Source organism: Urocampus carinirostris, chromosome 8, assembly GCF_059441175.1.
Source record: "Urocampus carinirostris isolate Australia breed hairy pipefish chromosome 8, RoL_Ucar_1.0, whole genome shotgun sequence".
Classification (NCBI taxonomy): Eukaryota; Metazoa; Chordata; class Actinopteri; order Syngnathiformes; family Syngnathidae; genus Urocampus; species Urocampus carinirostris.
In genome coordinates, this window is record NC_142356.1 from 35,669,029 (window position 1) to 35,691,856 (window position 22,828).

At 37.4% G+C, this 22,828-nt stretch overlaps 1 protein-coding gene and 2 pseudogenes across 1 annotated transcript in view; 2 read left to right on the forward strand and 1 right to left on the reverse strand.

Annotated features, from left to right (window-relative positions):
• vwa11 (von Willebrand factor A domain containing 11) overlaps positions 1–22,828 on the reverse strand; it is a 31,146-nt gene that overhangs the window by 2,107 nt on the left and 6,211 nt on the right. Inside the window, exons 11-16 of the mRNA XM_088342937.1 lie at positions 13,309–13,441; positions 13,073–13,225; positions 12,139–12,231; positions 11,160–11,428; positions 8,592–8,725; positions 6,895–7,054 (exon numbers count right to left, since the gene is read on the reverse strand). Of these exons, the coding sequence (XP_088199063.1) occupies positions 6,895–7,054; positions 8,592–8,725; positions 11,160–11,428; positions 12,139–12,231; positions 13,073–13,225; positions 13,309–13,441 (942 nt within the window). The remainder of the gene's footprint in view (positions 1–6,894; positions 7,055–8,591; positions 8,726–11,159; positions 11,429–12,138; positions 12,232–13,072; positions 13,226–13,308; positions 13,442–22,828) is intronic.
• LOC148361756 (U2 spliceosomal RNA) lies at positions 20,856–21,003 on the forward strand (annotated as a pseudogene).
• LOC148361757 (U2 spliceosomal RNA) lies at positions 21,287–21,372 on the forward strand (annotated as a pseudogene).

Genomic DNA, 22,828 nt, shown 5'->3' on the forward strand with positions numbered 1-22,828 from the left:
TGAGGACTTGGAGTCGAGATCACGACGGAACAACATTAGGATACATGGGATTCCCGAGGGTGCCGAGAGAAAAGACACAATCGGCTTCATAACAAACTTTATTAAATCGAACATTCCGACAACCGAGCATATGGATGTGCGCATTGAGAGGGCACACCGCTCACTGGGGAACACGTTTCAAGATAAAGCACTGCCACGGGCAATTATCGTACGTTTCACCGACTACGTAGTGAAAGAATCCGTCATGAAAGAAGCATGGAAGCAGAAGACAACGTACGAAGGCAAGACCGTTTACTTCAACCAAGATTACACCACAGAAATCCAAAAAAAGAGGAAACAAGTAAGGGACGTTATCAAAAAGTTAAAGGAAAAGAACGTAAAGGCACAATCACCATATCCCGCCCAGCTGAAGATGTTTTTGGACTCAGGAATAAGAACATTCTCTACACTGATGGAGGCAGCAACATTGCTAAAAGAAATGGGGATCGAAGTGGAAGAGGACAACACGGAGACACTGCAAAAGATGTTGTCAAAGAACATTTGGACCACAGTGACCGGAATCGAGAGGAAGACAAGGGAACACCCCCATCATAGAAGGTGACTTACAAGCTCCTATGGAGCAAAACGAAGCCATATTCGGATTTGGGGAGAAAGAGTAAGGACCATATATGCCCTTTCTATTATAAATTCAATAAGTTAGAAGTAAGTTAAATACCAAGTAAAATTGTTATCTTTGAATTAAAACAATGTATGTATATATATTGGCATAGAGCTACTTTAAAATATTTAGTTAGTTATAACTATGGACGACGGTACAAAAGTTGTTCACGCACTGAGTGCATATTTCCAGGAGGGTAGCCACAACTCTCCAATTGGACTCTTGGAAGACATGGGTTTTTGTTTTTTGGGTGTGTTTTTTTTCTTTTTGGTGGGAAATTATGTGTGCTTGTCAATATGTTTGTTAGTAATTTGGTTTGTTTTGTCAATGGAGGTGTTAGTAATTAATGTAGTGTTTCTGTATGCTTCAAAAATCAGTGAGACTCAATACAAAGCATGAGCAATCTAAATATTGTTTCATATAATGTACATGGGCTAAACCACCCCATCAAGAGAAAACAGATATTGAATCAACTCAAGACATTGCAGAGCTCAATAGCCTTATTACAAGAGACACATTTGACCGAAATTGAACATAAGAAGCTAAAAAGAGAATGGGTGAACCAGGTGTTCTACGCATCCTATGGTAAAAGGAGGGGAGTAGCAATTTTACTTGGAAAAGGGGTGGCGTTTAAAGTCGAAAAAGAAGTGAAGGACAATCTGGGGCGATATATAATGATTATAGGGTCAATGGCCGGTTGGGAAATATCAATAATGAATGTTTATGCACCAGTTGAGGAAAAGGGGACTTTTTTTCAAGTATTAGCTAAAGTAATAACCAACTGTGCGAAGGGAATGTTACTTATAGGAGGTGACTTTAACACTGTACAGAATTGCAAAGTGGACAAGTATCCTTCAGTACACGGAACAAATACAAAGACGTCGAGGATGTTAAATAACATAACTAAAGAATTGGGATTGATAGATCCATGGAGAGAGAAGAATCCCCAAACTAAAGACTATACTTTCTATTCAAACCCGCATGGCAGCTACTCGAGAATTGATTACTTTTACATTTCAAGACAACATATGCATACAGTAGTAGAGTGTGGTATAGAGAATATTACTATAAGTGACCATTCTCCAATTACTTTGAAATTAAGTTTAGACAATGAACCCCATTTTAGGTATTGGAGGATGAATGTATCTCTCCTCTCAGATAAAAACGTAGTACAGGAAATAAAACGGAGTATAAAAGAATATTTCCAAATCAATGACAACAATGAGGTTTCTCCAACAATATTATGGGAAGGAGGGAAAGCTGTAATAAGGGGGAAATTAATAGAAATATCGTCCCGGCTGAAACGAATACGCTTAAAGAATCAGAAGGAATTGGAGGATAAGATTAAGGAACTAGAAGAAGAACATAAAAAAACACCAAATGAATCCAGATTACAGGTATTAAAAACAACCAGAAGCAAATTAGATGAACTTTTGACAAATAAAGCAGAAGGGGCTCTGCGCTTTGTGAACCAGAGATACTATGAAATGGGCAATAGAGCCAGTCGACTGCTAGCCTTCCAACTTAAAAAGGCCCAAACAGATAGAATTATATCACAAATAAAACATCCTATCTCTAAACAATGTTTAGTAAAACCCAAAGGTATAGCAGAAGCATTTGCAGATTATTATAAAGAATTATACAAGGACTCAGAAAATGACTTAGATAACTACAAGGCACAAAACTTTTTAGGAAAACTACATTTACCAACACTAACAGGGGGGGATACATTAGAAATTATTCGCCCCATTACAAAACAGGAAATACAAGATGCAATAAATAACTTAAAAATAAATAAATCACCAGGAACGGATGGATTCCCGGGGGTGTTCTACAAAAGCTTTAAGGAAGAATTAACACCAGTACTGCAGAAAGTATTTAACTATGCTCTAACAAAAGGAGATCCCCCCAAATCATGGTCGGAAGCCATCATAACAGTCCTGCACAAAGAAGGAAAAGACCCAATATTGTGTGAAAGCTATAGACCAGTTAGTTTACTTTGTAATGATCTAAAAATTCTTACAAGCATACTGGCAAAAAGAATGCAGAAATTTATAGCGAAATTAATTAGAAATGATCAAACAGGGTTTATTCCGGGAAGGCAGGGTGCAAACAATATTAGGAGGATACTAAACATAATTACGAGCACAAAATCTAAGACCCAACCCTCGATGTTACTGAGCTTGGATGCACAAAAAGCTTTCGATAGGGTGAAATGGAGCTTCTTACATCAATCACTTATAGCTTTTGGCTTCCCTCCAATATTTGTTGAATGGGTGAAAATTATCTATAAAAATCCGAAATCTCGTCTTCGAGTAAATGGTCACTGTTCAGATTTCTTTGAAATCAAAAGAGGAGTCCGGCAAGGGGATTGCTTAAGCCCACTCTTGTTTGCAATAAGCATAGAACCACTCGCAGAATCAATTAGACAAAATGAGCAAATAAGGGGGATATTGGATGAAGGAGGAACAGAACATAAAATATCATTGTTTGCAGACGACCTGTTGGTAATGCTGAAGGAACCTTCGTTATCAATACCACCACTGTTGGAGAGCCTTAAAATATATGGAGAAGTAGCTGGGTATTCAAATAATGAGAGCAAATCAATAGCAATGATGATATCGGGAAAATGTCCAACAGATGTGATTGAAAGGTTTGATTTTAAATGGACAAACAAAGGGTTTAAATATTTGGGGGTGACCATTACACCACATTCCACACAGCTGTTTGATGCAAATTATGGAATGTTGATAAAAGAAATAAGGAAAGATTTGGAAAAATGGGAAATTTTGCCCTTAAGTCTTATCGGCAGGATAGAAACAATCAGAATGAACATATTACCAAGACTATTATTTCTGTTTCAATCCCTTCCAATTCTGATCCCGGCATCCACATTTAAAATGTTAAATAAGTTAATAGCAAAATTCCTTTGGCAAAACAAGAAACCTAGAATAAAATACAAAACCCTGTTAGCTCCTAAAGAAAAGGGGGGCCTAGACCTACCCAATATTAAATATTACTATTGGGCAGCTCAAATTAAAGCACTCATCTTGTGGATTACTACAGACAAAGATGCGATATGGGTGGACATGGAGCAACGATCTTGTCCAAATATGCTGGTGGAATCGTTACCATACATATCAGTCACGAGGTGGAAGAAATTAAAAATCCAGAATGAATGGATTAAGGGAACTATTAAAACTTGGTCAACAATACAAAAAAAATTAAAAATATCAAGATCTGTGAATAGGGCTACCAAAATAGCGAAAAATCCAGACTTTAAACCTGGGGGTATGGAGGTAGGGTTTCAAAAATGGGCCCAAAACGGACTGATGTTGATTACCCAAGTATTGGAAGCACAGGCAATGAAATCATTCGAACAACTCCAACAAGAGTTTGACCTACCCATAAATGATTTTTACAAATATTTGCAACTAAGGCATTACCTCCAGAAACACGAGGAATGGGGGAAAATATGTAAGGAGCCAACTAAGGTAGAGGAATTATTAATATCGTATACAAAAGGACAATCAATAAAGGGGGTTATATCAAAACTATATAAAGCCCTGAGAATGGATCTCAGTAATGAGGACATGGCAGTTAAGGAAAAATGGGAACAAGAAACTAATGTAGCGATAAAAGACAACGAATGGGAAAAAACATTGAAAGAGGGACACAAAATAACCAACAGCCCGACATGGAGGGAGTTTGAATGGAAAGTAAAAATGCGATTCTTCTATACACCCTCTATCACTTCAAAATATAAAAATACCTCAAATCTATGTTGGCGTAACTGTGGGGGGGTCGGAGACTTTACACATATTTTCTGGAATTGCCCTGTAATATTAAATTTTTGGAGAAGTATCCAGAGAGAAATAAAATTAATTACTGGCTGGGAGTTGCGGTTGGACCCAAAGGCTTACGTAATAGGAATTTTGCCAGAAGAATTACTATCTGGTCAACAGAAATATATACTAAGGGTAATGCTTCTGGTAGCAAAGAAAATGATCACAGTGTCCTGGCTGAAACCACAACCTCCTGACATAAAACAATGGAGAGACAAATTAAAGCAAATGTACATTATGGAAAAAATCACTGCAAAACTTCAACTGAAACTTGACCAATTTGAGAAAAGATGGAAGCCTATCACACAAATTTTACTTGATGTCTAAACACCTCCCCCTATTTATTATGTGCGTTGTTGTTGTTGTTTTTTTTTTTTTTTTTTGGGTGTATATTTTGATTTATTATTTTATATATATATATATATATATATATATATATATATATATATATATATATATATATATGTATATATATGTGTGTATATATATATATATATATTTCTTTTTGTATGGATGTATTGTATGAACATTTATTCTTCCTTTCTATTAATAGTATTTTTTTCTTCTTTGTTGTTTCTTCTGTTATTTATGAGTGTGTCAAGTGTATATATTTTGTGTTGATGTATGATGGAGGAATCAAACCTCTGTCAAAATTGGTGTGAGAAATAAAAAGTTTAAAAAAAAAAAAAAAAAAAAAAAAAAAATAATATATAGCACTGCAGCAACTTACGAACAAAATCAACTTACGAGCGGTTGTTCGTAAGTAGGGCAGTGTCTGTATTTCTAAATAATATTATTTTATAAGGTTGATGTTGACGCTTTTTTCATTTGTTTTGCAGCTGTAGCTGTAACTTTTTATAGCCATAAAATTGATTCAGCCTACTGAAGGCCTAGGTGTGAAATACACAGCCCACCACTGGCACGTCACCGTAATGGAAATATAAAACATAAAGTACATTCAATGGGTCTATGAATTCAGTGGTTGTATTTATTTTTTGGGGGGAGGGGTTTAATTTTTCGACTTTCTTTTAAAAAAAAAAGATAAAAATAACACATTTTCTTATGACTATTATTGATGCTAGTTGTATGTAATGTATACCAGCTTGGTGGCCTAGGGGGTAGGGTGTGAGGTTGCTGGTTCAATCCTCGGCCGAGTCATACCTAAGACTCACAACATTGGTACTCATTGCCTCCCTGCTTGGCGCTCAGCATTAGGGGTTGGAATTGGGGGGTTTGGTCACCTAATGACTCCCAACACATCTGTTGGGTTGAGCGAGGGGGCTGGGAATCCCCTCCTCTGTATCAATCTCCCAGAAAAAGTCAGAATATGAACGTGTTCCTGATTCTAGCCACCTCCCACTAGGGGGATATGGCTCTGGTATATATATATATATATATATATATATATATATATATATATATATATATATATATATATATATATAAATATATATATATATATATATATATATATATATATATATATATATATATATATATATATATATGTAACGTACTGTGCTGAGCGTCTGCAAAGACAGAGTGAGGATCGCATTGGTTAGCCTATGAAATTCCTATCGTAAATAGGTACACAAAAGTAAACGTGCACAAAGCCAATCGTGATTCATTCGTACACACCATTATTATGCACAATTGTGCACAATCATGGGTTGACTTCTAGAAACAGAAGTCAAACATTTACAACTATTTCACAATATCTAAAAATTGGAAAGAGTAAAATAGACAAATACAGTTTTAAGGACTGTAAACAGGTCGTCTTCAAATGGCCATGTTTAGAAATTACTAGGCCTGTGTAAAATACAATGTTTAGTATGTCAGATTGTGATTAAATTTGACAAGGTAATACGTAAGGCTTCAAGCTATTAAGTCACTGGTTTTCCAGCTAAGATGCCCAGCCTACATTTCTTTGCAGGCATTTGATTGCAAAAAATAAAAAAACAGGCAGGAATAAAAACCTGCTATTTCTGTGTGTTTCTTCTCAGATTACTCAATGTTGGTAGTATTGGCAGTGATTAATAATAATAATAATAAATGTTTATTGAAGGTATTGTTGGATACATTAATCAAAACATGACAAAAAAAACTATATCTCAGTTTTGGACAAAACCTCAGAGTGTAACCTTTCAAAGAGGACCAAAACAGTACATATTCAAGGACAGCATTCAATTTACTTTGGGTATGTTTTGGATTGGGCTTTTAAGCAAATTTTACAGTAAAAGTATGGGGTTAAAGTCATCTTCCCAACCCTGGTTGCAAGTGTATGAACATACTACACGGTCAACATTAACAATCAGCATAATAACTAATATCGTGCAAAAAGTCTAAAAGACCACACGCCACTGGTGTGTAATGAATGCATTTGTGGATTACCTTCGTAACAACAGACAATCTCATAACAGCATAATTGGAGTCAACACCGTTGGACGATCTGGCTTCTAAAGTCAAAGTGACATCAGTTCCTGATGGGGTGGAAGACGATGGTGTGATTATGAGAGTTGCTTCGCTGTATTTTCCCGTTGTCAGACTCAGGCTGTTAAGAGAAAACAGAATATCTCACTGGAGCAACACGGTATTCATTCTTCAAAAAGTAAGGATGTTATCAGTTTTTTAATGTCAGCAATGCAGTAAATAAGTCTCAAAATCTTTGTTAGATCGTTATTATGTATGATTGTTACTTGTTGCCCTAACTTGTTCGGTCGTCCTTGCACCCCTGAGGATGCGACACTGAACTGCTGACGGTTCCTCGCCCAAATTTGGGCCGTGCCAAAGTTGAGACCTGTCCATTCCTTGATTATATCGGCCCAGTTCTTTTTCCGTCTTCCTCATCCTCTACCCCTTGGACTGTGCCCTGGAGAATTATCTTGGTCGGTCCTTAAGATCTTGTGACATGACCGTGCCACTGCAGTATTTGTGTTCGCACAGTTGACAACAGTTTTTCATAGGGTCAAATTTGCCTTCTGGGGGTGTTGCACGCAGTTTCGTTTGTCACATGGGCTTTGTAGGTGATGACTAAAAGTTTCCCGTATTGTCACATTTCCATGGGCAGGATTTTACTTTCCAGCCTTGCTGTGATAGTCCAGGACTCACAAGTGTAGAAGAAGAGAAGGGTAATCAGTGGTTGCCTGAGTCTGATTTTGGATTTCACTTTAATGTTCTTGTCTCTCCAGATGGGTTTAAGTCTGGCAAGTGTGGCTGTGGTTTGAGCTGTTCTGGCCGTGATATGACAACTCTAAGATATTTGAATTTGTCAACAGGTTTAAACTTTGGATGGTTGATGGTGAGGGTTACACGGCGGTGCTTGTGCGGCACAGTTCTGAGGTCATGAGATTGAACCTCCTGTGTGGAGTTCGCATGTTCTCCCCGTGCTTGCGTGGGTTTCCTCTGGGCGCTCCAGTTTCCTTCCACATTCCAAAAACATGCATGTCAGGTTAATTGGCCAGTCCAAATTGTCCCTAGGTGTGAATGGGCGAGTGAGTTGTCTGTCTCCGTGTGCCCTGCAACTGGCTGGAAACCAGTTCAGGGTGTCCCCTGCCCACTGCCCAAAGGATGCCTGAGATGGGCTCCAGCACCCCACGACCCTACTGAGGATAAGCGGAGCAGATAAGCGGAGCAGATAACGGATGGATTATTGATGGTGATGTTTTTGATGATACTTTAGGGGTTGTTGGTCATCGTTTATGTTTTTGTGGTTATTTCCATCACGCATTCCGATCAAGGTTTTTTCCAATTTACCATATCTATGAGTTCCTGTTCTTCTCCTACCAGTCCGGCAATATCATTAATACAATTGAGGTTGGTGACGATATCTCACCTAACGTTGAATGTACCTCCATGTTAATCCAAGGTTTTGGTCATGATCCTCTAGGCTTCAGGAAGATGTTAAATAAAGTTGGAGAGAGAACTATGCTGTCCGTCTGTTCTTATTAACCTATCCAAGCAACCATGTGCCCCGCCTTTAATTTAGTTTCCAATCCCTGCTTTACATACTTCTGAGATTGTGCGTTAGCTTAATGTTGTCATGGATTTTCCAAAACATTTCGAATTGACATGATTATCTGCAATCTCACCTGCTTGGGTGTGACATTGGGAAGCCTTTGTCATTTTTCACACTGATGGTAAATGTACCACCTGGGCCCTTGGTCATAACACTGAAAGGCAGCTCAAATTTCATCCCTGGTTCCATGCTCCTGACCACAGTGGCCTAAAGTTCACAAATAAACACCCAATAATAAACATGTATTTTTGTGATAATGTTGACTATAAATATCAGTTCCAATAAAGTTCAACCATTGCTAATACTATTATCATGCTGAAATAAAAAATCCTTAGACTCCAGCACACTTGATATCAGTTGTTATCAGATATGCTGGATCCTAAAGGAGTTGAGAAGGGGCAAGCATCAAATTGAAAATTAAAGAAAAAGTTTGTCTATTAATGTTTTAATTCATTAAATATAAGATTTGTAAATTATTGGACAGTAACCCCTCGCTGTTGCGGTTTACTTTTCACGGTCTCGCTACTTTGTTGATTGTTTGATCACATTACACCGATTTTAGCTAACCTGCATTGACTCCCTGTCAACTTAAGATGTGATTTTAAGGTTTTGTTGGTGTGCATGGACTTGCTCCCTCGTATCTTTCAGATTGAATTTCACCCTATATTCTGTCCGGAGTCTTGGCTCTGAAAATGTTGGTCTACCAGTGATCCCAAGAACCAAGAAGAGATCCGCAGGTTCAAGAGCACTCTCCGTTCGGGCCCCGATGCTGTGAAATGCTTTTCCCTCTAAGATTCGATCTGCAAGTATTTTTTTTAAATCTCGGCTTAAAACACACTTATATTCTATAGTGTATGAATGACCTATATTTCATGTTGACACTATCTGTCTATTGTTTGTAATGCTACATTCTTTGCAAATTGTATTTTATATTTTTATTATTTTATATTATACTTTAATTCTTTAATGTATTATTTTTTATTTTATTGTTTGTTAATGCAGTATCCATTGCTGCCTGGTCATCCTTGAAGGGGGATTACGTCATGTGCGGTCCCTTCTCAAGGTTTCTCCATTTTCCTCATGCTTAGGTTTTTGAGTATTTCCTTGCCCTCGTGTAGGTTTTAGATTAGGGGATGGTTGTATTAATAATCCGTGGTTTTCAATAGTCTGAGGTGATTAGGGCTATACAAATAAACTTGACTTGACTTGTATTCTGCATTCTGATTGGCCAAACAGTTGCCTCATCCCTTTTTTGCCTGTGTTTGCCTGGGTGTCAAAAAATTGCTGTTTAAGTTGTTTGCATACGTAAAACAGCTTAACATTAGCTTAATATTATGTATGCAAAACTTATTTCAAAATTCAAGTTTCTCTGAAGCCATCATGTCAACAAAATGCTGTGGACCGAAAAAAGCACCTGCTACCGGACCAAAATAGCAAAGGAAGATGCATCTAATGTTGACAAAGTTGAACTTCTCGACATGCTAAAGGAAAGCTAAGCATTTTTACGTCACTTTTTTTTTAAATAACATCCACATATCATATAAAAGATACAGTGAAGTGTGTCCTAAATCAATTGAGAGATACAGAAGCAAGTTTATATATAAAATTTTAATTTCACAGCAAGTGATTTATGTGAAAAAGTATAAAGTACAGAACAAAGACACCTTGCTTATTTTTTTGCTTCGATTCTCCCTGGTTCACTTTTTACTAGATGTTGATTTACTTGTCTTTATTGTCATCAATATCAAAGTATTGTGCTTTATGTCCGCAACAGACGGCACACAGCAAATGCTATCACAGGGTTAGTAAGGGCTTTGTGTGTTGGGTGGGCATCACTGTCTGTGTACGCAACTTTGAAAGGCTGGTGTATGCTGTCAGTTGAACAGCGAGGCGGGCACACAAGTCTAAGTTAAATCAGACTCTGGTGATCACCAGCGTGTGCTTCATGTATTTTTATCAGGTCCGGGAAGCGACTAAGACAGCGTCAAGGAGAAAGTATTATAGATGCTGCAGATGCAACTTACCATTACGCTTTGGCTAACAACTCTGTTAAGCCGACCCAGAAGGTCCTGTATCCCACCAACGGCAGATTTCTTACCCATGAAACAGATGACTTGGAGCTACAACCCTAGGGCAACCGCTACATTCATGATCCTTGTATTTCAATCATCACAGAAACCTGGCTCAATTCGAGATACCTAATGCCATGCTAGCTGGGCACTCTCTTAATAGCTTTCTTGGACTGAAAGGCGAAGCCCACGAATTTCATTGTACTTATGTATTATGACAATAAAGACAATTTATTCAACTGCAACTCTGTGTTCTGTTTTTTCATTTGTAGATTTATAGTGGTTTTTTTGTTTAAGTCATATAGTCTTGGTAAGGACATCATCTCAAGGTAAATTTTACCCCTTTGGGCTTTTATGAAAGTGAGACGGTACCTTTTCACATTTTCACTTTTCGCGTGAGGTTCCGGTCCCTATTACCTGCAATAAGCGAGGGATTACTGTACTTTAATTTTTCGACCTTTTTTAAAGCAAACCTTCGCAAGAAACGAGGGGTTACTGTATTTCGTTGTTATTAAGGTCATAAACAAAAACCCAACTTCATTAGAATTGTGATTCGTAGATGCAGGACTAACCTGGATGTTTACTTTTGAGACAGAAAACTGAGTGGTGGATTGTCTCTGAAATTTGTCGCTCGAGACCTTGTCGGTTCCTTCTAGGAGGACCACAAACTCCCCCTCAGGAACTGTATTAAAGGTCGCCAAGACATCTCCATTGACCATTTCAGTTAATGTACCATAACTCTGACCACCGATATCAGGTTCCATCAAGCTGACATTGTCCACGCTGATGGATGTTCGCCCATTCCTCCCCGTTACTGAGAGGATCATATTGGCTGGCTGGCCTGTTAAAGAAGAAAATGTATTTCAAATGCAAAATGTAAATACCCATTGAAATGGATGTTTACATTTTAATGCACTTACAGTGCCTGGAAAAACTTAAAGCTTCAAATTATAGCTACAAAACTGAAAACATGAAACAACAAAAAAAATCAAAAGAAGAGTTTGCAAAGAGTTTGGTCCCCTGTTATTTCAGTTCAGCCAACTGACTCCAGAAGTTCCTGATTATTTCTGAAACAGAGGGCATTATGTCTCAGTTTAAATGCACCTGTGATGAACTCAGAGGTCTGTGAAAGCAAAAAATGGAGAACAAACAGCATCAAAAAGACACACCAGGCAGGTCAGGCAGGAAGAGAGTTTAGAGTCCTGACAGCCAGATGGGAAAAACTGACCTTGAGTCTGCTGGTTCTGACTCTGAGACTCTGCAGTCTTTAATAAATCTAAAAAATTGATTATCTTGTTGTTTTGTGCATAACGATGCATAATAATTGGTAAAATATTGATGCAGAAAAAATATCTAAAAAGTCACTTGAGAGAGCCAAAAGAGCCAATTCCCATCACTAGAACATAATGATATTAATCAAATATAATGCAACGATCAGCATGATATGTAAAAGCTTTTTTTTTCTTTAAAATTATTTGAGCTATCGTGCATTTTTAGAAAAACGATCTTTATTAGCATGGTTGTTGCTTTTGATTATATTGTCAATTTTACCTGCTTGTGGAAGTCCACTGAGCTCGGCGTAACCTGGATGAGGTCCTCCAAAACTCTCAACAAATTGATAGATAAAGTTAATTGTACTTTGTCCTGAAACACACACAAAAACTTACAGGAAGTTCAGATACACACAACCATGCATTCCCAAGCACTTGGTCCATGGAGCATGACATACACCCCGAATGCACATTGTTACATTTTAGAATTGCTTGCTCATATCTTAAAACACGGGTGTCCAACTTATTTTAGCTCAGGGGCCACCTGGTAGAAAAAGAAACATTCTCATGGGGGCTGGACTAATAGATTAACGAGAAAGAAATAGAGGTAAAGAAAGAGAGGAAAAAATGGGAGAGAGAAAGAGAGAGAGAGAAAGAGAGAGTAAGTGAAATAGTGTGAGAGCAAGAGTGAAGGTGAAAGTGCGAGAGCGAATTTGAAAGTGTGTAAGAGCGAGAGAGAAAGTGAAAGTGAGTGAGAGCATGAGAGAATGTGAAGAATGTGAATGTGAAGTCAGAGAGAGCGAGAAATAAAGAAATAAAGAAATAAAGAAAGAAAGAAATAAAGAAATAAAGAAATAAAGAAATACAGAAATAAAGAAATACAGAAATACAGAAGGAAAGAAAGAAAGAAAGAAAGAAAGAAAGAAAGAAAGAAAGAAAGAAAGAAAGAAAAAAAAGAAAAAAGAAAGAAAGAAAGAAAGAAATATAAGAAAGATTGCTGATACCCTGAATTTACTTGGATCGGATCGACACCAAGATTCCCAGTATCGCCAACCCCTACTAAAATCCCTTAACAAATTAATCAAGTTCTCACGTGGAGTGAGTAGTTCCGTTGAGTAGATGTATGTGCTCACTTATGCACTGTGTCCTTACCGATGTCAAGGTTAAATCTATGCTCTTTAGGTTAATGTTTTTAATGTAAAAAAAACACCCACCTGTGACCTTAATTGTATATGGTCTAGGAGACAAAATTGTCATTTGCCAGTAGCCTGCCTCACTCCCTGGTTTTAGAAGAACTCTATACAGGTTTCCTACTGTTTCAATCGTTGCCAGTTCACCAACAGTCTCAGTATCACGTTGGGTCACACCTGAAATACAAAAAAGAAGCATTTAGAATGTATGTATAGTTTATGAGATTATGTAATCCACTGAAAAAAGGATTAGCAGGAACCTAGCGGGTTGGTGAGTGTAAAGTGTAATGATTCCCCCGTGATGTAGATTGTGATATTTTTTAGGGATCCATCTGTCCAAAAGGGGAAGTCAGACGGTGTTCCACCATCTCTTGCCCTAAGAAGAACTGTCACCTGAGGCACAGAAAAACGGCAAGAAAGGATTATTTACATGTATTTATAGCGAGAAATTTGTCATACCTCAAATCAGGGATGTCAAACTCAGTTTGCCTCTGGAACCAGATCCAGACTTTCTGTTCTCAGTGAAATAATGTCAACTCTAAATTTTAAACTTTGTTTTTTTGTATTATGCTTTATCATATAGCCCGCAATATTTGTTTTTCCCTCGTTTATGTTTTCTTTTTAATCATGTTGCAACAAACATCACACAATGATCAGTTATTAGGTTGAAACCAAAGGCTTATAAGAGACCTGTCCCTCAAAAACTTGCTTCTTCTAGCAATCATATAAACCACTTCTCATATCCTACATTATTATCCCAGATCCTCGCTCCGTTCTATTGTCTCGGCTACCCGTATCCTGTCCCCTGTTTTCTGTATCGATCCCGACCACGCTTTGTTCTCCCGTCCTGGCTACCCTACTTGTTGCGATCCACGATTACGCTTCAATCTCCTGTCCCGACTACCCGACTTGTCCCGTCCACAATCACGCTCTGCTCTCAGGCCCCGCCTGTCCGCCTCGCCATCAGTCAACGGCCGCGGGGGCTTCCTGTTCCACCTGTCCAGCGAGCACCGGATCGCTGTCTTTTCTTCTCGCTCTGACTTCCCCGATCCCTTTACAAAGCATTGTGTGAAACGTTAAGCATTTGGGTCCACTGCTTTTACTGGCAGTGACACAAACAAACTCACCTGGTCCGTAAACACTGCATCACTGGTTAAGAGGGCACAGCAGCGCCTGTACTTCCTGCGGAGGATGAGGAGAGCCCACCTGCCCCCACCCTCCCTCATTACATTCTACAGGGGCACCATAGAGAGTATCCTGACCAACTGTATCTCTGTGTGGTGTGGAGGCTGCAGCGCTACCGACTGGGGTAGTGTGAGGAGGGTAACGAGGACAGCAGAGAAAATAATCGGGACTACACTTCCCTCCATTCAGGACATTGGCCAGAAGCACTGCCTATCCCATGCAAAAAACATTACCGGGGACCCCTCTCACCCCCATCATGGACTGTTCACTCTGCTAGCCTCTGGGAAGAGGTACTGCAGTGTGCGGTGCAGGACCACCAGGCTCCGCAATAGTCTAGTCCCCCTGGCCATTAGACTGTTAAATGGTCAATCTAACATATAGTTAACTTAAATCTAAACGGCTGCTAATCTGACTTTTGCACTACTGGCAGTTTTTTTTATAGCTTGCCACTCCTTGCACATTGCTCTCTGCACTATTGTAATTACAGCGTTATTGTTACAGTGTTAATGTTACTGTGTACCTGACTTGTTAACCTGACTGCCCATTTTGCACATCTGGTTAGCTACTCTTCTTGCACTATCGGCACTATGGTAAAATACTACACGTAGCCAAAATACAATACAACATTATTTATATCTGTACATTCAAGGAAACTGTGGGGGTCAGATGCATCGACATTTCGTTCTGTATACACGTGTACTAGAATGACAATAAAGTAGATCTGAATCTGAATCTGAATCTGAATCTGATACAGTATTTTATCATTCCTGAGATATTTGTCTTTTCCCATCCCTCTCCTCCTTACTCTCTAATGACAATATAATGTGCAAAACTTGAGACAATTAGGCATTTTCTTATAAAAGTTCTGAAATAGGATTGGAGCTGCACCAGGAGCGATCTACGAGGGCCTGACGGGACCAGTTGGGGGACCGTGCCCGGCCCCTACCTTAATCGTTTTCTTTGCTATCCAGATGACGTCAGGTGAGGCCGTTGACCGGGGTGGCATCTCGGCGTTGAAGCTAACGCCGATCAGTGTTGCTCCAAAGAGCATACTACAGTCTCAGCTTTGGCCAAGGTCAAGTTGGATGTATCCGTGTCTTCTTGGGAGGCCAGTTCAACAATGCTCAGCACAGAGACCCGCCTGACCCAATGTTCCCTCTAAGCTACTGTGGCGCAACAAGGGTTGCTGACTAGTTAAAATGTTATATTTGGGGATTTTGGTGTTGTTTTGTAAAGCAGAAAAAAGTGAAGTACCGGTATATCACCACTAGATAACATAGTCTCACAGGTCAGGGAAGGGTGTTTTGGGGCAAGTCTCACAGGTTTGTTTTGCTTCTTTAATCCCTACATCAGTGATTTTTCAACCACTGTGCCGCGACACACGAGTGTGCCGTGTGAAATAGTCAGGTGTGCCGTGAGAGATCGTCAGGTGTGCCGTGAGAAATTATCCAATGTCACTTTTTAAAATAAAAATGTTATAAAACATTAATGAATCATTTTCTGCAAATATTATGTCATTGTCAAGTGTCTGTGCTGTAAAAACTGGGGGTATTATAAATTGTATTGTAATTAAACATTTATAAAATTTTTGGCTATTGGTGTGCCGCAAAATTTTTACATTGTGAAAAACGTGCCCTGGCTCAAAAAAGGTTGAAAAACACTGCCCTACACAACCAAATACTATGTAAAATTATGCACAAAATGACTTAAAGGAAGGGGGAAATAGAACAAAAAAGAAAAAAATACCAAAATGAAAAATTTGTGAAAAGCTGAGAAAAAAAAAAACAAATGGAGAAAAAAAGAGTAGGAGAAATTCAGAAAAAGCCAGAAAAAAAGAAAAGAAAAACAAATAAAGGGAAAAAGTAAATAGAGAACAAGAAAGCCAGAAAAAAAGTGACAGCTAGAAAAAATTAAAGACAATGAGATTTTTTTAAAGGGAATTTTTAAAAAAGGAGAAAAAAAAACAGCGAAAAAGATCAAAAAGTTTGTGTTGCATTCAAATAATTTCCAATTATATCAAGTTAATCTTGTTGCCAACATCGTATTTCCACTAAAAAATTTGATTAAATACAGTTGTGTATCGTGCAACCGACTAAATAAGCCCCCAAAAATGTTAGTATTATGCTACAAAAGATACCAGGTATAAAAGAAATGGAAATCTTGTGAAAGAATTTTAAAAATAAATGACGTTTCTTTGTAAATGGCATATTTACATTGATTTGGGACACAGGATTTGGCATTATTATCATTTCATACATTTGATTGAATCATCAAATGACACACAGTAAAATAAAATGTGCTGAAGAATTAGCTTTTGTCTAGAGAGCGTGTTTGGCAGTTTTTTTCAATTAGTCTGAAAATATATGATGTGGCTCTTTCAATTTATTTTTAAAACATTTTTGCTTTTATGGCTCTTTGGGTCAAAAAGGTTACTGACCCCTGAACTAGAGACTAGTATTTTAGTCAACGGTTGCTTTATATCTAAACAAGGCTAAGGCTTTGTGTGTCCAATGATCGCATTAGAGTTCTGTTTTGGTAAAAGTTTGCCACCTCTGGTTTTGAACAACTGTATATTATTCTTACCGTTCCATGTATTCCGTTACTCCCCAAGCCTGCACAAAATTTAGTAATTTTATTCATATTTAGTTTCTTTTATCTTTTATTAGCATATTTGGTATTCGAGTAATACAAAAGTAATTGAAAGTAATCCAGTTAAAGTAACCCTACCCAACCCTGGTTGTAATTAGTAATATTATGGACAGAAATTGTGCTTTTCAATGTCAAAAAGGTTGGCATGTATGCAGAGGCGATTTTTATTTCACCAGGCAAACCAGGCAGTTGCTTAAGGCCTCCACTAGGTAGCGACAGAGAATAAAGAGAAGTTGAGTGAAGAATTGAAAATTGCGTTTTGAGACCTTCATTATAGAGAAACTATCCTTCCGGGAATGAAAAAAAAGAAGAAAAAGGAAAAGGAGAAAAGAAAGAGAGATGGTGATAAGCCAGGAGGAGTATATTATGAACAGAGATCAATAGTATTTTCCCCCTACCGTTAAATGAATGGTGTAGTGCAAATGGTGCTAGTCTAGTTTCACTCAAGCTAGCAATTGTATGACCACACTTTATTCATGTTGTTTTTTAACGTCAAATGCTATTGCTATATTATTAAATAGTCTACAGTACATTATTTTCTTTAATTAAAAAAAAGTCCATTAAGGGTAATACATGATTACTCAGAACGTTGTGGCTTTGTGAACCAATAATATAGTCGAACCAGAAAATGTTTTTCTTGTTTTTAAAACGTGGAACGTTGTTAGTTGTTTGGCAAGGTGAAAGCTGTCTTTAGCAAATCTGTGACGAGGCCACTAGTCTGTATTTATTATTTTACAGCTGTAGCCGCATTTCAAGGTGTTCATTTGTTCATAAATCGTCATCTTGTGCAGATTTTGTAGCGTCAAATCATTTGTGTTAACTTTGTAAGTGGTTTAGTCCACAATAAACATTGAACTGTCTTTTTCAAGAAGTGTTACAAAATGTGGAAATATAAATCCCATGTAATAGATGAAACTAATATAGCCTATTTAACATTCATAGCCTATTTTCCTTCTATATACATTTCTTTTAGGAACATTGCTGTAGTTTCTTACATTAGTGCCCACAGAAACCGAAAACAATTTGGGGTCCAATTAATTTCTGCTTGGGGCACCACTCACCCTAGAATCGCCACAAACATTGAAAAAAAAGGGATTTTCATGTTTGGCATGAAATGTCTTAACTGATTTATTTTCGCAATCAAATGATTCCACTTTTACACCTGAACCAACTCACGACCTTATACAAACTTTGCCACTTAGCGGCTGTGAGCGCCTTTTTTCAGCATTCATAAAAAAAAAAATCATAACTTTTGATAGAAATTACTTGGGCCTGCCTAGAGACTTCTTTTTTTTTGACATATTCAGAAATGTGTGGCGTGCTAGATTAAATCATTTATGTTTGTCTCAGATTATCATCTCTATCACAACTAAACTAAAATTGGTTCAGACTTGACAAGACCATTATTTGGATGAATATGATCCAACTAGGGTTGGAACTAACGATTATTTTAATGATCGATAAATCGGTCGATTATTCTATCGATGAATCGGATTATTAAAAAACAAAAACAAAACAAAAAATGTGCAGAACACAGCAGAATATCCTATAATACAAAACAATGAAAAGACCAAGTGTTTGAGAAATAAATTAACAATAAAATAAAAGACATACAAATGTATGCTTTACCTATAACTGTAAATGTGTAATTTACTCCTTTCCTACCAATGTTTCCAAATATCATATTACATTTAGACATATCACACAAAACTAAAATGAAGAAAGTCCCAAAAATTACATTTTTATTTTGTATCAAAATTTGTAGCCGCCAAAAAATATCAAAACTGTAAACCCTCTTTAAAAATTTATTTTACTTTTCTTTTTACTTTATATATTTTATTAATTTGTTTTTGTATTTTGCTCTCTGTATTCATGCAGCACGTTCTGTTACCTTGCTAACTTTGTAGTGTTTGACTGTTTAATGCCAATTTTGTTTGTAATAATACAATGTTAAATAAAATAAAATGATTTTTTTGGGGGGAAGATATCTTTACAAAAACGCTCTCATTGCGTTCTGTGCCGGATGAACGTGTTAGTGTAACTTATACAACTTCACAATGAGATCCAAAGCACTTATTTGCATTGAATATTGTGCTTAGTTGTTTATAAATTGCGCTAGACGAATAATCGATAAGGTAATTAGTTGACAACGCTTTTCATAATAAATTGTGACCAATGTTATTGTTTCTATGTTGCAGCCCTAGATCCAACTCTCTAAATGAGGCGTCTCAATTTCATGGCCCGCAGGCCAATTGTGGCCAGTGGGACAATAGTTTGAGGCCCCCGTCGTATAAAAAAGTTTAATTTTAATGCAGCCCGTACAAGTTTGATGTGGATACCTGTGAGCCAATTAGTTAGACAGGGATAAAAATTAGGTAACAATTGACCCGCAAGTTCAACACAAGGCACACTTATTGTCATGAAAGAAATCTGAGGCACACCGTCTGTAGAAAATGTTTAAAGATGAATTGCCAGTACCAGTTTCATGTTGTTGATTTTTTACTTAAATTATCATGTTGCCAAAATGACAGTATAAAGTATAGGTAAAATAACTTTGGTACACTGAAATGACTGTTGTAAAGGGCTGTGTAAATAAAGAAATGAACAGTTAATTTTTTTATCATGATTTGTGGTCACCGTGGGTCAGGAGGTAAAGCAATTTATTGATTCTGGTTAATAATTTTGCTCTGGTTTGAGATTGTATTATATGTTTCATCTGTTTTCAAGATTAGCTATATTTTATGCTGTTTTCCTCATGTTGAGATTTTTATATTATACTGTAATTCTTTTATATATTATTTTTAATTGCATTGTTTGTTAATGCAACATCCTTTGCTGCCTGGTCATCCTGGAAGGGGGATTATGGCATGTGCAGTCCCTTCTCAAGGTTTCTCCATTTTCCTCATGCTTAGGTTTTTGAGTTTTTCCTTGCCCTCATGTAGGTTTTAGGTCAGGGGATGGTGTAATAATAGTCTGTGGTTTGCAATAATCTGTGGTCTGTGCAGTCCTTTGAGACTCTTTGTGATTAAGGGTGTCACAAATAAAAAGGGCTTGACTTTTTTTTAGAAAACAAACTAAAAATGAGTAAAAATGATTTTTTTTTTAGTAATACAAAACATATTTTATGCATTCTAACCTTTTTTCAATCTTTTTGGGGAGATTACCAATATATTCAAATTATGATTTTTACTCTATTACATTTATTTCATTGTTTTATATTGGTTAATAGATATTTGTTCAGAGAATTACTTTTGAAAAAGAGAGAAAATTAAATGCTGCCACCTACCGGTACGGATGAATGTTGCAGCAGAGCGATCAATGGGAGAAAGCTACATTTTATTTAAATACTAATAAAATGAAAAACTTGGGCAATTTCCTGTGGCACACTAGACAAGGTCTCACGGCACACTAGTGTGCCCCGGCACACTGGTATAGGCAAATGCTAAGGGCGCCATCAATCTAGGGGTTCGCCAGAAATGGGGGTGGGGGTGGGGGGTGGAACTTACACTATTTTAAAAACTAGTGGTTTTATCATTTATTGGTCTAATTTAATCGTATATTAAAGCCCACACTAATAATAATTATTATTATCAGTAATGAAATCTTGCTTTCCCAAGATGCCTCCCCATCACCCTTGCCCCACGCCCCTCCGCAAAGCTGACGCTGTTTTCAGCCTTGTGTTTGTACGCACGCCTCTCATTTCTTTACGTCGCACCTTTTGGGATCATGCCCCCTTCAACATAACGATTAACATATAGTTAGATAGCGATTAAGAGTACTGTACAGTACTGTACTGTATTTACTAATGCATCGAAAGAAAGAGAGTTGGTGAATACCGCAACTGACTCATGCCATTCGTGAACGAAATGGCACTATGAGCCATGCTTGGTCGCCTGTAGCAAGGCTTTGATGCTTGATGCTAGGTCCTTAGCTTGGCCTTGATGCTAGGTAGCAAGGCTTTGATGCTGGGTCCTTAGCTTGGCCTTAGCTTGGCCTTTTGTGTACTTTCTATGAAGTCACTATCTTTGATTTTTGCATTTCGGAGATGGAATATGAGCTTGCTCTGTCCACTCCACGCATCGGCCCGGTATTGCAGTACCTCCAGGAACGGTGCATTCGCAATGATCGCAGCAAGGCTTTAGGGCTAGGACCTTAGCTTGGCCTTTTGGCTGAGAGTAAGTGTCCCGGCTCCTAGGATTTGTAGCGTATTATGAACTGACCGATAACGGATAATGGATAATGAATAACGAAGATAGATCAATAACCCTTAAAATCCCCAAAACCCCCCCATTTCTTAGGAGTGTGAACTGTGGATCTGAAATTGAATACAACTTCAACTGTGGTATCTATGAAGTTGCAAATGTGATCTGTTTTTGGACTGTGTACTTCACAGCGCACTCTAGCATTTTTGCAATTCGAAGATGGAATAAGAGCTTGCTCTGTCCACTCCAAGCATCGGCCCGGTATTGCAGTACCTCCGGGAACGGTGCTTTCGCACTGATCGCTGCATGGCTCTGAGGCTAGGACCTTGACTCGGCCTCTTGGCTGAGAACAAGTGTCTCGGCCCGTGGTTTTGTAGTGAATTATGAATTGACCGATAATGGATAATAGATAACGAATATAGAACAATAACCCTTACAAAATCCCCCCCCAGCGCATTATGAACTGACCGATAACTGATAATGGATAAAGAATAAAGAAGATAGAACAATAACCCTTAAAAAATCCCCCCTCTTAGGAGTGTGAGCCGGCCACTTCCTATTGAGAGCCGGTTCCTTTCGAGAAACTATTTTTCTCCTTTTATTGGTCAAAAGGCTCTATTTTTTTCATGGATTCTGTGCTTTTGACCTTTAATTCTTTGACTATAAAAAGGGTTAAAAACAATTTGTAATTTATCACTTTCTTTGTAGATTTATAAATATTCTAATTCTGTGTTTCCTGTGTTTTCATGTTGTCATTTAATTGTTAATTTTGCTTTATGTTTCTCATTTTTAAGTCATTCATAATAATACATGATCAATTGTAATTTATGGATTAAACAACAAAAACTACCTGAAGAGCCATATGGCAGCCGAAGAGCCGTCTCTTTTTAGTGAGCCAAGGCAAAAAAGCCGTTCTCCAAAAAGAGTTTCAATTCCCATCTCTACAACGGACCATTTGAATTAGATTTAGATTAATAAACTTAACAAACTCACATTATATTGTTGACAGCTGATTGTTATGTTTCTATATTCTTTACTGTTTATGTTTGTTGCACTTCAAGTGTAGGATAATGCATTGCTGGCGAGGTGCAATAAATGATGACAAGGTTCCACAACACAACTATCTATCTCATCAACTGACTTAAAAACTGCTCAGTAAATTTCAAATTCTTTGACATACAACAACTTATTTTGAAAATAACTAGTCAATTTTACCATTGAGTAACTCAGTAACTAACTCAGTTACATTTTGGAAGAAGTAGTGACTAAACCCAACACTGCAAATTTCAGACTTCAAAGGTATGGATTAAAAAACTCAAAATATTTTCTAAGAATCAACCAGATTATCTTTAATTGGAGCCAAATTATTTTTACATGTTATATTATATTTATAACTAAAAAAAAGAAAGGAAAAGTGGGGTTGCAAAAATATTGGCCCCTGTTCTTTCAGCTCAGCCAACTGACTACAGAAGTTCCCTGATGACATCTGAAGGATCCAATATCAACCTAAATGACTAACAATTACACAGTGCACCTTTGTGTCGTTAAGTCTCTGTTTAAATCCACCTATATATAGGTAATAACACATGTGTAGCGAATTACAATTTAGTTTAACTTTAATGTTAATGTGGCTTGAATAGGAAATAAATATCAATACGTTTTGAATATAAATAAACAACTTATTTTACATTAAGGACTAGTTACATTTATAAATTACTTCAGGAATTTTGAAAACAGTCATTAT